We start from the raw sequence: 18,148 nt of genomic DNA on the forward strand, positions 1-18,148 counted from the left end.
CTTTGACTGACACTAAGCTTGCTCTTCCGTGCCTTGCTCTAAGTCCGTGCCTTGCTCTTCCGTGCCGTGCTCTTCCGTGCCTTGCTCTTCCGTGCCGCGCTCTTCCGTGCCGCGCTCTTCCGTGCCGCGCTCTTCCGTGCCGCGCTCTTCCGTGCCTTGCTCTTCCGTGCCGTGCTCTTCCGTGCCTTGCTCTTCCGTGCCGTGCTCTTCCGTGCCTTGCTCTTCCGTGCCGCGCTCTTCCGTGCCGCGCTCTTCCGTGCCGCGCTCTTCCGTGCCGCGCTCTTCCGTGCCGCGCTCTCCCGTGCTGCGCTCTCCCATGATGTGCTGTCTAGCTTCACCAGTGTTGGGCTTTCCCGCATCAACACTCTGTTGTGTTGTCTCCATCTGAAACGAGACCAAAAGCAATTCATGTTAAGTATAACTATTATTCCTATGTTATAATATAAAAGTCAGATAAGACATTAGACAAGTTTGACTTATATTGACCGATGTGTATGTGTTCAAGCAGTATGTGAGATTTTTGTTGCAATGTTTCTATACAAGTATTACAACTGATAATATCTGTTTAGTGGTTACATTTCATTTTCAAGTCGACATGTGGGTGCATGAATCTGAGAACAAATGAATTACTAGTACTGTGGCTTGATACTTTGAGAAAGAACACTAATGTATACTGTAACTCTGCTGTCTAGCCCCTCCCTAAATGAACACTACATGAGTACTAAATGGGATGTTACCTTCACAAAGACGATATCATCTGGTGATCCGTCTAACACATCCTGAAAGAAAAGAAATGAAAACATCATAAGATCTGGTGTATTTCCATTTTCATATGTCTCAATAGCACTATATAACATCCTTGGTCTATAATAATATTGGTTTACAATAATTTCAACAAGTGACCGTAGGTAGCATAGTCTGTGACATAATTATGGTTTATGTCAGTTGTGTTGTTTTGTGTGGTATGTGACATGGTGTATATATTGCACACAGAACACATCGACTTATACCACTCAGACCTTCAATTAAAATCTGACCTATTACCTATTAGGCCACACCAATTTAATTTCTTGGTTCACGAATTTGCTCGCTTCCATTTTTTGAAAATAAAAATAAAAATTACCACTCAGCACATTTTCACCATTAATGAAACCATTCACCAACTTTCTGGTGTAGCAAATTGGCCTTTATATCATAAGGTCCTTAAAGTGTGGGTACAGGTGCTGTTACTGTACAATAATAGTGTTTTTGTACTTTTTTCAAACTGAAAACTTTTTTTCTTTGTTTTGGATTAGCCGTTACCTTTACCCCAACCATTTTATGATTTTTATTTCGCCCTCTCGCTCCAAATTTTTCATGAAAAAATCCGTGAACCAAGAAATTAAATTGGTGTGGCCTTACTGCCAAATTTAAAACACAATCCTGTACACTGTTGAACAATGGAGCAAAATCAGCAATGGCCAGTTGGTCGCTTATATTTTATATGCAAATGTGGCTGGTAATACAGGTGTAAGACCAATTTTTGTATTGTAGAATTACAGTTCAACTTTATTAAGAACAATTTAGGACAAGTTACTAGATTTAAAGCAGTAACGTTATACATTTAATACAAATCTATTAATTTGAATGATACATACCTTATATGGTACCCGTCTCTCAAGGCTCTTGGCAATTGCTTCACCATCTCCTGTAACAAACAGGCAGTGACCAATGTCGATCCCAATGTCCTGTAGCTCTGCCTCCTTTCGAAGGTCATGGAGGGTTTCTGGCTCAGGTGTCCAGGTGTCTATTACCACAACTCCGCTTGCTGCATTGTCCACCATGAAACCAATTTGCAGTGACATGATGACCTAGAAAGAAGCCAATACTGTCACAGTGATTAATCTGTACTATTATACATCACATTATTCAGCCAGGGATTAGACACCAACAACATCAACATTGAAATTCTTTGAAATTACATGAAAATGTACACATTTACACACTAATAATACACACTATTATCATGATGTTATTGATCATCTATAAAAAATATACCAGATCTTGGTTCTTTCCACCGGGTAATTAGACTAAACAATGACTGGTAAGAATGAATAGCTGGAAGTACAGTTTTTGATGGTTCCATGTTCAATAACACCAGAGTCTCAGTGTGTATTTGGTGTGATTTACTGTAAACAAAATGTTCCTTAACCCTCTGAACATGATGAGCCATTATATAGGCTTTCCCCACTCAACACGGTGAGTATATATAGGCTCAGCTTGAATTTTGGCAGGAAATTCAAACTAATAAAAAGATGTAGTGTACAATAGAACCATGTACCAAAATATACCAAGGCTTGTAACTAAATAGGAATGACCAACCAGGAGGTGTGTAATACTTGTGCCCTGTTTCATGGACTTTGGAGGCAGGTTTTTGACTGCAGTTTTGTCAAGTTTTTTTTTGTGAATTGAATAAATATCATCCAATTTGGTGGATGATTTTGTTGGAGGCTTACAGGAGGAATGACAGGGAAATCTTTGGATGGCAAGAAGGCAAATATGCAGCTGATTTTATTGTAACAAAATGGGATGGTGTTTTTGCTTATTCTTCTGCATAAATCATTGCATGCTTTCTTTGTTTTGTTCTGACATGATGTCCTGGATCAGTGAGAGGTCAGATCCGATAGGTCAGGACTAAAGGAACTTTCCTTGATACATTGATGCCTATTTATTTATTTCAATGACATAATTTCACTCACTGATAGAAGGATAAGCCAGGAAATAATTGGCTTATCATTTCCCAGCACTTTCTTAGCACTGGAACTAAGGCATTAGTATAGGGGGTGGGGAGGAGGGCTCATTTTTTGGGGGGGGGGGGGGGTGAAAGTTTGTATATAAATGAATGTGCTTTTCTTCTCTAATGAGGGAGGAATGTATCCATAGATTTGTCACCATTATGCACAAAATTTGATATTGACAAGTGCCCTGAGCTCATGCATTTCATTTTGTTTCATCATGTTTTATTTTGTTTAACTTTGTTGTATCTGAGTTTTGGCCAAATTCTAAAAAAGTAAGAAAAGATTATAAATCCCTAACTACAGACCCAATTTTTTTCGGGACTAAAACACAACATTTTTTACTTCGGTTACAAAGAAGAATTTGCCAGATACAAAATGTACCCTAAACTAAGTTTTTATTTTAGTTTTTTTGTTCAGAGATTAACATTTTAGTGATTTCATTAAAAAACATAGTTACATGATCATCATAGCTACATAACTCACATTCAATAACAATATACTTTATTTAGCAGACAGTCCCTACCAGTAAGAATACCATTGAGTTATGAAATGGAAGTGACAACACAATTTAACATACAGCTAAAACATAGAGAGTGCACACATACCTGTTTGTTCGCTCCAGAATGGAAATGCAGAACTGTTGTTAACAGGAGATATGCAGAGGCTTTATGTCCAGGTGTAGTAGTCTTGAATGTGGTTATGAGCCATTCAAAGTCATTGATGAACAAAGGGATCAAAGGACTAAATATAACAAGCCATTGTAACTTATTGATGAACAAAGTAATCAAATGACTATTACAACATTAGCCTCTATAACTTGCTGAAGACAAAGGGATCAAAGGACTAATATAACACACCATTTACTCTTTGATTAACAAAAGAAACAAAGGGGTAATCAGGGCATTGATCTCAAAATTAATAGGATGATTGTAGAAGAATGCACATTCAAATGATTGCACATTTTGCCCATTAACGTGTTGTTACAGTAGTGAACAATTAGCATGATACAGACAATTTCTAAAAGGTTTACATCACCCCCCTTGTATCTTACAAATACATATAGTAAATCTATACCATCAGCACATTATTTGATTACTACAAAATGAAATTCAATATGATTATTACTTCCCAATAACTCAATCTAATGAATAAAAGCCACATGTTGTTGCTTATCTGTCTCTATATTTATTGCTGCTGACCACTGTCGACTTCTTGGTTTAGTTTCTTGGGAAGCTGACTTAGATAAGTTACAAGCTCAGGCCCCATTGATGTGCCCTTAGGGAAAGTTACTAGACATTACTAAGTAATTTATGTCACGCTCAAGTCAGGTAGAAATAAACAGAGTAGATTTCTATCTTAAATATTGGTTTGATTAAAACTGAAGGCTATTACAAAACAGAATTACGTAACGGGAGGTGCCGTAGCATGGCACACTTTTTCATAATATCATGCTTGAACTGACGGAGCTCCATCGCTAGTTGTGAGAGAGTGGTCAAGTTTTGATGAATGATTTTTTAAACAATCATCTAAATAACATACATTTGTACTTTGATAAGAAATACATTCATATGGTTCACAAACCCTTTACCCTCTGTGTTACAAATGGCAAATTCTGTGAGACGTTTTTGTGAATGCACCTACCAATTTTGTGCTACGCTAGTTTACCCTAACTTGGTGTACTTTTGTAATTTTTCGGTCTTCTAACTCAACGAACATTTGAAGACCCATATATTTGTAGCATTTTGTGAAGCTTTATTTCTTATGTGTATGACAGTTGCATGGCTGTTTTGTACAGGTCGTATATTTAGGGACACAAGCCGCCAATACCAATAGTAACAGGTGACCTGTTGTGTCATTTACTGCTGGAAGACTGCTCAAAAAGTCAATACTAGTACATCTAAAACCAGTTGAATATGTTATGCCAAGTCACTAACTCAAAAGGAAGTTGTATGCAAATGTAACTCATATGTAAATCATGTTTGGATAGTTACCAGGGCTTGAAATTCATTTTTGGGATTAGACCAGTGCACCCAGCTTGAAAAATTGGGTGCACCAAAAAATTTTTGGGTGCACCATTTAAATTCAAGTAACAACCTAATAATAAAACTTATCAAATTCTTAAACAAGTACCATGACAGACATTTTTACTATCTTTCTAACACTTAGATGTCAAGAATATGATAACAGCCATCTAACATTTTGCCAGGCATTGAATTGTAGCACCAAGAAAAAAACTTAAACTTGCACAAATGTGTTGAAAAGTAAACCATGATGCTGATTTCATCTTTTTACTCCAACTATAACAAGCTCAAATACCAGTTTCCAGGGCAACAAATCTAGCTAGCATGGCCATCCTGCATGTATAGAGTATATAGCAACAATTCCATGGCAACAATGAGGTTACAAACACTGTTAAAACCTTCTTGATCAAAAATATTTTTCAATTCCTTAGATATTAACATCGAGGAGCATAATTATACAGCTGTGTGAGAGTTTCCTAATGTTGTAATTTCCTGTTTACTTTTAGCGGTTACTTTTACCACCCATCATCAAATTGAATGAAGTATTCAAAAGAATTTCAATCTGTCATTAGTTTTGAAGTGAGACACTTACAGAAACACAAATAAGTGTTGTTAAAACATCTTTTCTTTTCAACTCAAAAGGCTACCATCAAGTTGAACTGTTTACAGGAACAATAATGACATTGTATTACAAAGGTATATAAGAGTAAGACAATGGGCAAGAGTTGTCTGTTCCCCATCTTGTTTGCATAGATAATTGTCTATTGCCATGAACAATAAGTTGATTACCTTGAGTGAAGATGAATGAGAATATGCCGAAGTGTAGTGTATATAAGTGTAGTCTCAAAGCCTGTTGCACACTTGCTATCGATTTTCGAGAGCGACTACATCGGATTCCTCACTGTGCATTTTGCATATGATCTGAGATCAGCGTCCTGTTTGCGACTCCTTATCTCTTCCTGAGACCAACTTGAGTCTTCATACCTGCCTTTTTCAAGGCAACTACTTTTGGAGTTTAGTGCTTGTAAGAGCTTCAAGTTTTTGGAAAGTTTTACCTGCCTTTTTCAAGGCAACTACTTTTGGAGTTTAGTGCTTGTTTAGACTTGAGCTCCAAGTTTTTTTGAAAGTTTTACCTGCCTTTTTCAAGGCAACTACTTTTGGAGTTTAGTGCTTGTTTAGACTTGAGCTCCAAGTTTTTTTGAAAGTTTTACCTGCCTTTTTCAAGGCAACTACTTTTGGAGTTTAGTGCTTGTTTAGACTTGAGCTCCAAGTTTTTTTGAAAGTTTTACCTGCCTTTTTCAAGGCAACTACTTTTGGAGTTTAGTGCTTGTTTAGACTTGAGCTCCAAGTTTTTTTGAAAGTTTTACCTGCCTTTTTCAAGGCAACTACTTTTGGTGCTTGTAAGAGCTTCAAGTTTTTGGAAAGTTTTTGTACAATCAACATCACCATGAGGCAGATTGTTGATGGTACGCATCGTGTACTGAACAAGCTTCCATCCTGGATTCGAGCACCGTATGATGATGAAGAAGAGCCTGTGACTGGGACAGGGAAAAGGTCCTTTGCAAGGACTTGGAGCAGGGGTGTTTCTGGCAAGCAGAACAGAGCAAGGTGGCCAAGTTTTACCAGCAATGATGCCATCCCGGTGAGTGTGAATTTTTGTCTTATTCGCTGAGATACAGAAAACAAATATTATTAATTCCCAATTCTTAACAGACTGTGAGCTCACTTCTTATTCAACTGTAATATATACTAATAGTGAGATTTTGCAGCTAGTTTTGTGAGCTGGCGGTCTGGGTTCAATTTCTGGTAGCCTCTTGTTTCTTCATTCATCTGAGCCCCTTGTCAGTTTTATAACAGTTAATACTACATTCATTTGAAGTGTTTAATCTAGACCACATATGAAAGTACTGTATAATGTTATATCCAAAAACAAAACAAGTAATTCCTTTTAGAGTAGTCTAGTACTGTAACCACAAGAGCCGAGTGGGATTAGCATAAATAATGACACAACAATGGAGACTGGTTAGGGCATGCAGTTAATGTTTGTTCAAGCAGTGAATAATCCTTGTAGTCTGATTGAAATGCAGTGTTGTGTGAAAACTGAGAATTCCAGGTACTCAGACTCAGCCCAAGGAGGAGTGTTTTGGTCAGCCCAAGCTTAAAAAGCACCGAAAAGCATTCTTAGGAAATTGAACTCAGGTTCAAAGGAAAATCTGACTGCTTTGATTGTTAAAAATGTGCTACATTCAGTTCTAAATGTTTTTTTTTTTTGGACAGGACCAGCCTCAGATTATCATGTTGTACTCTAAAAAGAAGATCTGATTTTAATATTATATGTCTTTGAGGCAAATGAAATGTGTAAATCTGCTTGTCCTGAACTTTAAATTTATATCTCACCATAGCGTCCTTGATCCACTAAATTTATCTTGCTTTGCAAGGAAGTTATAAAATGGAACAAATAGTTTATACGTAGATATTGTAATCTAAATATAATAGATGAACAGCATTTTGTAGTAGAATGTAGATTATACAACAAAGAGAGTTGAATTTTACAGACTGGTAGAACTTCATCCACCTGAGTAGAAGTACAGACAAATGAATTTAGACAAACCTTTGATTTTAATCTAAAACATATCTGTTCCTACATTTTCAGTTTCACAAGGAAGTGAGAAGAAGTCTAACTCACAATAATATGATCCTTGTGTTGGTTGACTTTATAAATATCCCATGTAGCTATTTTGTCGACCTGTGCTAACCTAGTGGATATATATGTATGGACAGCTATCTGTCTTCAGAAAGATATCTTCATTCTACCTAATGTTGGAGCAGATCAACAGCATTATATAAACCATTGCCATTTCTTACCAATAACCTTTGGCATGAAAAGTTAACACGTAAACACTTCCCCATGTCTCAGATTATTGATAGTTTCTATCTCATGGAGAGTTGATATTATATGTATCTCTGACTGGAAGGTAAAAAGAAATTTTCCCTTGTACTATTTAGCATTTCCTTGCTAAACTGAAGGTGATTTTTTTCCAGTTTGTTGCAGTCTATGGGGACTCCCAGTTGCGTCCCGTTGTGGAAGGGTGTGTGTCACCACCAAAGAGCAGACGGCTGCTTTTTGGCTACAACAGCACGCCAGGGGGATGTCTCAGACATGTTCGGCAGGAGATGAAAGACAGTGCGCCTCCACATCAGCCAGCCATAGTTGTGATCATCGCCGGGACAAACAATCTCCACAGCACAACAACTCTTCAGGAAGACTTGGAAGAGTTTGCTCACATCCTTCGAACAGCCAAAGCACAATTCCCCATGAGCAAGGTAGGCCACATTGATCACTCCTGACATTTAATAAATGTTGTACATTTTTCCATGGTTATTTGATGTCATCTGTCAAATTGTCACACTTCGAAATCCACCACCAACTCTGAAACAATGTTTGTTGTACTTTTGTAGTTTGCATAATTGCTAAACAATGGGAACTGATTAGGACAGGAGATCTGATAACTCTGTGGTGTGAACATGATCCCTGTTTCATGCTTGAATGGAAAGCATCACCTAATTCGAGGAGGATATAACCTTGTCTAATTCACTGAAAAGAAAATCCAAGAAAGTCTTTGTATGAGCACTAATTTGCAAGCAACCCATCCATTTGAACCTAAAAGTTCAAACTTCTAAACTTCTTTTGTGAACCAAATTTGCAAAGCATACAGTTTTTTTGAATGTGTGAATCCTGCATATCAAGATCTAGACATTTTTTTTCAGAAAGTAAAGTCACACCAATTTAATTTGTTGGTTCACAGTTTTTCAAGTGAAAATATAGTAAGCGTACATCATAAATTGCAATGCACAGGAAACTTGAATATGACCATGTCCACTCCATTAACCTGGATGCACTATCATACAACTGGTCCTCTGGCTTTGTTTTCATGATGTTCTTCCAGTCAGATTGTTCTTCTATAATCTTTTTATTTTTATTTTTAAATCTGTGAACCAACAAATTAGATTGGTGTGGCCTAATATGATAAATTATCTATCCCAGTTCATACAATTCATAGTACTTATGGATGCAAAGAAATTTAACCTATAGATGTGGTTTGATAAAAAAGAAAGATGTTTGGCTAAACTATTATCATTTTGTTATGCAAATCAATGAAAGGAAATTCTGGTTAAACTTGTTTACTTTATAGTGCTTGTATACTTAGTGTACATATCTTTCTACTGCATTCAATGAGAAATTTGGAGGCATGTTCAAAGAAATGGAGATGACATCATAATATGAATTTTCACTTTATCCTACACAGGTTGCAGCTGTTGGCATCATGCCACGGTTGGACCAGGAGGTTGATCACTACAACCAGCAGTTCAGGGGCATTTGTGATGTGGAGGAGGTCAACTTTTTTGACTACACCACAGAGTTTCCACAAACACAGCTCAGGTTGTGGAGCCGCCACGACAGCCTGCACCTCAGTGAGGATGCAGGCCTCCCACGCCTCCTACGGCTGCTAGAGAGAAGCTGTTCCAGCCTCCTCACCAGCCTGCCTGTGAGTCCCATCCAGAGACTGCATCGAGTGAGCAACAGCGAGACTGAGACTCCTTTTGTAGGAGCAAAAGGACATGCTTATTGCTTGGATCCAAGACATGCTGGACTGTACAAGGTACTTAGCTATAACAATAATAGCACTTTTTATCCGCATGTTGTGATGCAAATTATTTTTCCAGCTCTGTAATGGAATAATAATTTAACAGAAAAAAGGAAAATGATGTATGCCGACCTGAAGGACCAACAGAAGCCCTATGTCTAGAGTGGTTATAGATCTCCACAGGTGTTACTTCCTTATGTTTAACAAACGTGAGGCAATTACCATATTCTTTGACCTTAATGCCCTTGTTTGGATTTAGCTCAATGACATGTCATTTTACTCCTCCTCCCATAGGCAAAGCTTTGGAAGAAGAGTGCACCTGCAGCAAGCAGCTGCAAGCAGCACACAAGGCGGTTGACAAGAAAAAGGAGCAAAACAAAAAGAAAGGTACGTCATACTTTAAATGTTATCGCTACTAGATCTTTAGATGCACTGTCATCCACAAATTGCATTGTGAAATTTTCTATATGAACAAGTAAATCAAACTGTTCAAGCAATGTTGCTATTTGTTGAGAATTCAGTTTAAGATAATGGACTATAATTCAAACATTGAATTTCATATTGCTTGCTTGCATTATGTTATAAAATGCATATATCAGATTAAGATTTTTACACAGATTGTAAATTGTAATATCCTTAGTAACAGAAGATGTTTGAATCATCTCTTCTAGATGTACCAGCCATCAAAGCAGTTGATGCTGGACTTATGGGGATGGTCACCAGCCCATCCTACCTCAGCGGACCAGCCTACCTCATCAGACCAGCCTACCTCAGCGGACAGTCCTACCTCAGCGGACAGTCCTACCTCAGCGGACAGTCCTACCTCAGCGGACAGTCCTACCTCAGCGGACAGTCCTACCTCAGCGGACAGTCCTACCTCAGCGGACAGTGCTACCTCAGCGGACAGTCCTACCTCAGCGGACCAGCCTACCTCAGCGGACCAGCCTACCTCAGCGGACCAGCCTACCTCAGCGGACAGTCCTACCTCAGCGGACAGTCCTACCTCAGGGGACAGTCCTACCTCAGCGGACAGTCCTACCTCAGCGGACCAGCCTACCTCAGCGGACCAGCCTACCTCAGCGGACAGTCCTACCTCAGGGGACAGTCCTACCTCAGGGGACAGTCCTACCTCAGGGGACAGTCCTACCTCAGCGGACAGTCCTACCTCAGTGGACAGTCCTACCTCAGCGGACCAGCCTACCTCAGCGGACAGTCCTATATCAGCAGACGATCCTACCTCAGCGGACCAACCTACATCAGCAAACGATCCCACCTCAGCATACCAGCCTACCTCAGCAGACCAGCCTACCTCAGCGGACCAACCTGCCTACGCAATGACTTCCCGAGCAGTCAACAGTGGACCAAGGAGCACGATAAGTAACCTTACATCACATGTCCAGTCAGGTCTATACTCCAATAACAACACTGATGGATTAAAATTTGACCAAGAAGTTAACAAAGAGCCGTGCACAAAACAGTTATTTGTTCAATCAGTAGAGAAAACTTTCTGCATTTCATTTGGACCCACAACAACATGTTTTGAGCTCTACCAAAAAGTAAAACAGAAACTTGCTGAGAAAACTGCAACATTGGAAAGTGCCCAAATTTTGCTCATGTATGGTGCTAAGATTTTAGTTGAAAACAGTTTTCTTCCAATAGAAGCATTTGGCATACAGTCAGACAGTACAGTCATCCTTATCATTCCACTCAATGGTGGTACAAAACCTCCTCATAGATACAAAAATGCAATAAAAGCAAACGGTCGGGAGTACAGTTGCACTGTAGATACATTGTTAGACATTTACCACTTTGGTGTATGTAATAATATCAAATTAGATGAAAACAAACTTGGTAGGCTCGGCAGATTTGCTTTAAAGTCCTTCAATGAACGACAGGGCTGTGATTTGTCAGATCATTCTCGGCATAAACCATGGCAGTATCTTGTAGAAAATGTTAGGTCATTTTCACCAAAGGGAACAAGCAATGCAGCTCTTGCAGACGTATGGGACCACTTATGCCAAAATAGCTATGAAAAGTCTATTTTTCAGTGTGACATAACACTAAAACTTGAAAAATGCCAGGTATGTTCAACACCACCAAAGCAGGTAACATTTAAGCAGTATAATGTATATTTCCCTATTTACTTGGTTGAACCCATTGTTCCCCACAAAAGGGAGTCTCTAGAATATATGATCGAGGAAAACATTTTGAAAACTAATGTGACTTGCTCTTCATGCCAAAAGAAAACAAGACATTTTCATACCATTTCCAAACTGCATATGGCAGAGTTTTTATTAGTTTACCACAGTAGATTTCTGCTAGAAAGTGGACTTCATGTCAATCAAAACATAACTGTGCTGGGTACTGAATATACCCTAGTGGGTGTTGTAAAAACTACCCCAGGTCAGTTCGGAGCACCTGGTCATTTTGCCGCAAAAGTTAGGTTCAATGACATGTTTTATGATTATGATGACCTTGCCGCCACTACCAAGTCTAGTCAAACATTAGCTGGTCTCATCAGGGGAGAAGACAGTGAGTTTTTTGTTACAAATGAAAATGATAAACTAGAGGCATATGCATACATAAAATCACCAGTTGACCGCAGAACTAAAGCTAATGGAAACTTGGCAATTTCAACTGTTTTGCAAGCTCCAGATCCTAAGGGAGATGAAAACTCCAAAAGCAGTGATTTGATAAGTGTGGACATTGATGTATATCAGGATGATAGATATAAATACACTGTCACAGGATTTAGCATCAAAAGGGCCTCTGTCTTGTCTGAGTTAAGGCAAGTAATGGAAAAAAGAAAAGATTTTGTAGGTATAAGATTCAGTTTTGTTCAGGTGCGTGACAAACAGGGTAGATTGTGGCAGGTCCCAGGTAAATTAGAAGAAAAGAGAAAAATTGAAGCAACTATGAAGACATATTCTTCAGGATATAAAGTGGAAGTGATTCTAGCTAAAAAAACATCTCAGTCAGTTTGCAATGATAAAACAACAGCCTTTACAAAAGTTTGTCACGGCCGTGAAAAAGGAAGTGATGATCATCAGACAAAGGCTTTCAGTGCAGCAAAGGTAGTTGACCGCAGAACTAAAGCTAATGGAAACTTGGCAATTTCAACTGCTTTGCAAGCTCCAGATCCTAAGGGAGATGAAAACTCCAAAAACAGTGATTTGATAAGTGTGGACATTGATGTATATCAGGATGATAGATATAAATACACTGTCACAGGATTTAGCATCAAAAGGGCCTCTGTCTTGTCTGAGTTAAGGCAAGTAATGGAAAAAAGAAAAGATTTTGTAGGTATAAGATTCAGTTTTGTTCAGGTGCGTGACAAACAGGGTAGATTGTGGCAGGTCCCAGGTAAATTAGAAGAAAAGAGAAAAATTGAAGCAACCATGAAGACATGTTCTTCAGGATATAAAGTGGAAGTGATTCTAGCTAAAAGAACATCTCAGTCAGTTTGCAATGATAAATCAACAGCCTTTAAACAAGTTTGTCACGGCCGTGAAAAGGGAAGTGATGATCAGACAAAGGCTTTCAGTGCAGCAAAGGTAGTTGGAATTAAAGATAACAATAATGTAACACCCAATGCTCGCATTGGCAGTAAAAATAGAGTAGCCTCAATAGGGCTTCAAAGTGGTTCAACTTTGGTCAAAGCAGGTGCAGGGAAAGAGAGCAGTACATGTAGTTCTTCAAGAACAAAAGTTATCAATGTAAGAATTGTTGAATCAAATCTAAAAATCCCCATTACGGTGCACAGTGAGATGAAAATCAGTGATATCAGGAAGCTAATAGGTAACCCTAGCACAGGGCAATTCCGGACCAAAAACTCCTCACGATTTCAAGCAAACTATAGCAAACAACAAGAATCTTGCCTTGATGCCCTAAAAAGCTGCTATGTTATTGCAGAATTTAATGAATTAGGCATAGACTTCTGTGGATGTGCAGAAAGACGTAGGTTTTCCACTTGCCCCCCAATTTTTAAATGGTCCATATCCAACATAGATGCCGAAAAGAACATATTACTGAAAAAAAAGATGAAGATATGGAATCAACAGGTAAACATAGTTGCAGACAAAAGATATCTGATTAAGGATGATTTTGACAAGACAAGTCTTACGGGTGTTGTCCAAGTTAAGACTTCCTTGATTTTTACACGACTGATAATTGTTGCTGCCAAAGAACTAGGACTTCGCAGGGAGGCTGCCAAGTATAAAACTTGTAAAATAAAAACAACCGACTCAGTTATGAAGAAAGTATCAGAACATTTAGATTCAATGGTACTTGCACATAGGCATGTTTCTATAGCATATGATATCCTTGCAAAGAAAGTGAATGTATCAGACAATAGTACAACAGAGTTTGCAGAGGAAATTAGCCAACTGCAAGAAAGAGTAAAAAAAGAATTTGGAAAACTTGTTGAAAAACAAAATCATACAAGTACAACTGTTGTTTCTGCTATGGATACCCTTGAGAGGGAAAAATATACAGATAAGGTTGCTGATGCCATTGAAGATCAAGGTCCTTTAAACTTTGAAGTAGACAAACATTTAGATGAAATCATTAGTAGCATTTCACAAAGACAACCTTCCAGTGCACATATGGAGATGAGAGGAAACAAAAATACTGGTAACATAGGCCATCAGCAAACTAAGGAAAATGTAGAAACTAACATTGAGGAAATACTCTCACAGTACCAGGATTACTGTGAAGAAAACATAAGTGAAGATGATTCAGATACTGATGATAGAAATAGAGAAAATGATGCAAATAGTACAGATTATCACCAACCCGAAATTACAAATTCTGTTAAATCAATTGTTCCATTCCCTAACATGCCCAAGTCTTGGTATTCAGAATTAGGCAGAAAATTTTCAAGTAATTTATCCAGAAAACAACAAAAACTTAAGACTCAAGTTCAGGCTTATTCTTTTCAGGACAGTATAACTGATAAAACTAACTCAGTTGAGGTAAAAGCAAGTAATGTAGTATCAGGCTCCCTGGAGAGTAATGTTCGCGACTTGGAAGAGAAATTACGATGTTGCACCAATAGCAGAGATAAAACAGAAATTGAAGCAACAATTCAGGTTGCCAAACACATTCTTTATCAATGTCCATTGTTAAATATGAAAACATGTAGAGAAATATATGCAAGAAGTAAGGACAAACAGAACAGTGACCCCAATGCAGACAACTTAGTTATTGAACTGGAAGATGATGTAGCTGATATCGAGAAAAGAAAAAGGCAGACTGGTGAGCTGTATCGGACTCTTTCAAAGAGACTTAATCTAATGCTGATTTACTATCGTGAGAAGGGGTGTTTGGTTGAAAATGGAAGGTACAGTGCAGAAGAAATTATTAACATGTGGCTGCATTATGAACCTGACATTAAAACCACAGTAAATAATCACATTTTCAGTAAGCTCAAAGAAACATTGCCCAATGCTTTAAAAAGTATGAGTTCAAAACATGACAGGGACATTGCAAAGGGCATGTTGTGTCTTTCCAGCAGTAAGAATTTTGTTTGCAAAACGTTATTAGGACAACAGAATCAAAGGGGACTTAAAACTGCAGAAAGCAAATATAATAAAGTAACTACTAATTACAGTAACATGGAAAAAACGTGTCTTAGGGTAAGAAATGACATGACAACCGTTCAACAGTATCAGCTTTTCATTAGAGAAAGAGAAAGGAAGAACCATGAAACATTTGTAAAGACAACAATTCGTCCCGGTAGAGGAAGAAAGTTAAAAATAGACTCATTTCCGGAATTAACATTACTTATGGAGAAAATATTTGGACAATATAGTGAAACAGGCACAGGTGGGGGGGGACTTGAAGCACATCCCCGGTTAAGCAATACAACTTTATATAGGTCCCATGATAACTTAACACACATGATTGATTGTAGAAAGAGACTCCTTACTTTTGCTCCACCTGGTTTTAACATTTCTATGCAAAGCTGCTATAATTATACACAAAACTACAGAGTTAATAGCCGAGCTGCAAAAGATCACCACCACGGTAGAGGTATAAATGCTTGTATATCACTACATGCACCACCTAGGGTAGGCGTTCCACAATTTGTTGTTAATCTTCATTGGGCAACTGCAAATGCCAACTTCCAAGCTGACCTTGCAGCAGAAAACCCTTCAGATCATATGATCGATTCAAAAGATGCCAAAAAAATCATAGTTGCTAACATAGCCAACACCAGAACTGCAAAGACTTGGAGGCCTGACCACTTTCCTGACCATGACTGGGATCAAAGTCGCACATACGCAGTAACTCCAATGACTCATCTATTCGTGGAAACAAAGTTAGTAAAGAAATCAACATTAGAACACTGTCTGAACAACATAGACATGCCCATTACAAAAGAGACAGTATTGCACATTTCAAGAACAGGTTCAGCAGTAACATTAATCAACTTATCAGCATCAGAACCCAGTACCACCTTTAGAGCATACAATGAATTGTTTCAATTGATGAGTTTCCATGCTCTGGATAGATTTTTTAGAAACCCAAAGACTAATAGACTGAAAGCTATATTCACATTTCTTGTTGATAATGGACCGGCAGAGGCACCAGCAAGTGAACTGTGTCAAATGTTAAACATTCGCCTTGTCGAGCTCCTACCTCTTGACAAGGTTGTACATAAGTCATTTGCAGAATACCACAGTAAAAGAAATTATGTAGAAAGAGTTCATGCCATAGAAAACAAAGCAATTGAATCAAAACTGTTTGTTTGTTCTAAAGATGCAGAAGTTTTTTCTACTGAATATTTCAAAAACATGGAGGCCATGGCTAAAGAAGTAATAGAAACCTTAGGAACCGCTAAATTTAATGGCACACCATTACAATGCTTTAGGGGGGTAAAAGATAGTGAATATGTGTTTGATGACGAGAAAAACTTAAAGCACTTCTTATCTCTTAATGAAACAAATAAACAGTGTAGTGAAATGGAGTATAGACCTGTTAGAAATGAAATCTTTGACTGTCTTGTTCATACATGGGGTGCTGATGAAAACTATGTGGGATCTTACAGCAAAGACTATAGTGTACTTCACAATGAGTCAGGCCCAGAAAGAACCTCCTGGCTAAATAAATATACCACAGCAATCTATAGAACAGATAACAACTGGATTAGTAAAGATAACCAAGAGCGATTTGAAAGGGAACCTTTACCTGATTATGTCCGATGGCTTGTGACTCATGGTGAAGTACACTATATGCCATATGAAAAAAGGAAACGGTTACCACAGGGTGAGTGGGATGATACATCAGGTCTGTTCCTACCAAGTAGGGTTTTAGACCTGATGTATAAAGCATTTCCTGACCCTGGTGAGTTTACAGACCAGTTTGCCCTTCTAGCATTTGTTTCCATGGATGACTTCAAAACTTATTACAAAACACAAGAGGATCACTTGAAAAAACAGTATGAACAGGACAGTCAAAGAGGGAAATGGCATAATCATGAATTGTACAAATATACAGTAAAAGAACTTGTGGATAAGTGTTCAAAGTTAGACATTCCTGTTCAAGGTGCAAAGAAGGCAGAATTAGTGGAAAGATTAGCAAAAAATATGGGTCTAGGTGAACCAACACAAACCTTGTATGATGGAAATTTAAATAATGTCCCAAATTCAGTTACTGCTCTCACAAAAAAGCCACTGTCATATCTAAGGGAAGTTTTAAGAGCTGGAGGTCACTACTATGGTGGGTCTAGGGATGAACTTGTTACCAGAGTTATGTTGCTTAAACGGGGACAAGCTCACCTCATACCTAATTGTGAAATAGCAAGCTTGAAAACATTGATTAGAATTGCAAAAAAACTCATTTTGGCCCAGATTGACCTTTATACAATAGATGGTGAATTCACTTCAACAGAGCGAGAACATTCCTCACAAAACAGTTGTAAACTATCAGAGAAATGTCCCCGCAAGAGTGCAGCCGCACACAAACAATACAACAAGTCCATCATAAAGGCTGACTGCTTGAAAGAACCAGACCCCTTAGATCGACTCCCAAATCTGTTTGATAGCTTAAATGAATACATAGATGCAATGAAACCCAAACAGCGTACAATTATGTCCTCTGTTAGTTACAAAGATACAGGAGGTAGTGGTCATATATCTTATGAAATGTACTTTCAAATAGGTGCTAGGGTTCAAGTTAAATGGTCAAACGAAGAAGTTGGGCACAGTGGATGGTCTGCTGGGTGGTATGTTGCTGAAGTCCAAAATTCTTGGGAAGATTTAGATGAAATAGAAGTTATGTATGATGAGGAACCAGGTTACACATATCCAATTGATGTAGGTGTATGGCTGGCAAAGGGCAAATTAGAACTTTTAACGCCAGTATTTGATTAGATGTTCGATGTTTTATAGATGAGAAAGCTGTATGGTGTAAGATAATAAACAATATGTAATATGACAGTTCATTTTTTTGTCACTTGAATTCTGAGGATGGATACAATTATATTAATATAAGAGTTTAAAAATTTTGTAAGTTAATTCTTGTGTGCTGGGGTCTGTACTTTAAACTGTACATATGTATATATGGAGAGAATGATGTATGTGTATTCTGTCTTATTTTTGATATCAATAAACTTGTTGCTATTGAAATTACATTGTTCACTGTCCTTATTCAACCTTGAAAAGCTGCGTTCCTGATCATCAATTGGGTGAAACCCTTTCAA

The 18,148-nt window shown here is 38.1% G+C and overlaps 2 protein-coding genes across 2 annotated transcripts in view; one reads left to right on the forward strand and one right to left on the reverse strand.

Moving 5' to 3' along the window:
- Positions 1 to 18,148, reverse strand: part of LOC118405270 (COP9 signalosome complex subunit 2) — a 35,898-nt gene that overhangs the window by 16,308 nt on the left and 1,442 nt on the right. The window lies entirely within an intron of this gene.
- LOC118405283 lies at positions 7,304 to 9,947 on the forward strand. Its single transcript, XM_035804706.1, has 3 exons — positions 7,304 to 8,122; positions 9,106 to 9,459; positions 9,739 to 9,947. The coding sequence occupies exons 1-3, from the start codon at positions 7,973 to 7,975 to the stop codon at positions 9,913 to 9,915; spliced, it is 681 nt and encodes a 226-aa protein (XP_035660599.1). The 5' UTR covers positions 7,304 to 7,972; the 3' UTR covers positions 9,916 to 9,947.

Source organism: Branchiostoma floridae, chromosome 2 (genome assembly GCF_000003815.2).
Source record: "Branchiostoma floridae strain S238N-H82 chromosome 2, Bfl_VNyyK, whole genome shotgun sequence".
Lineage (NCBI taxonomy): Eukaryota > Metazoa > Chordata > Leptocardii > Amphioxiformes > Branchiostomatidae > Branchiostoma > Branchiostoma floridae.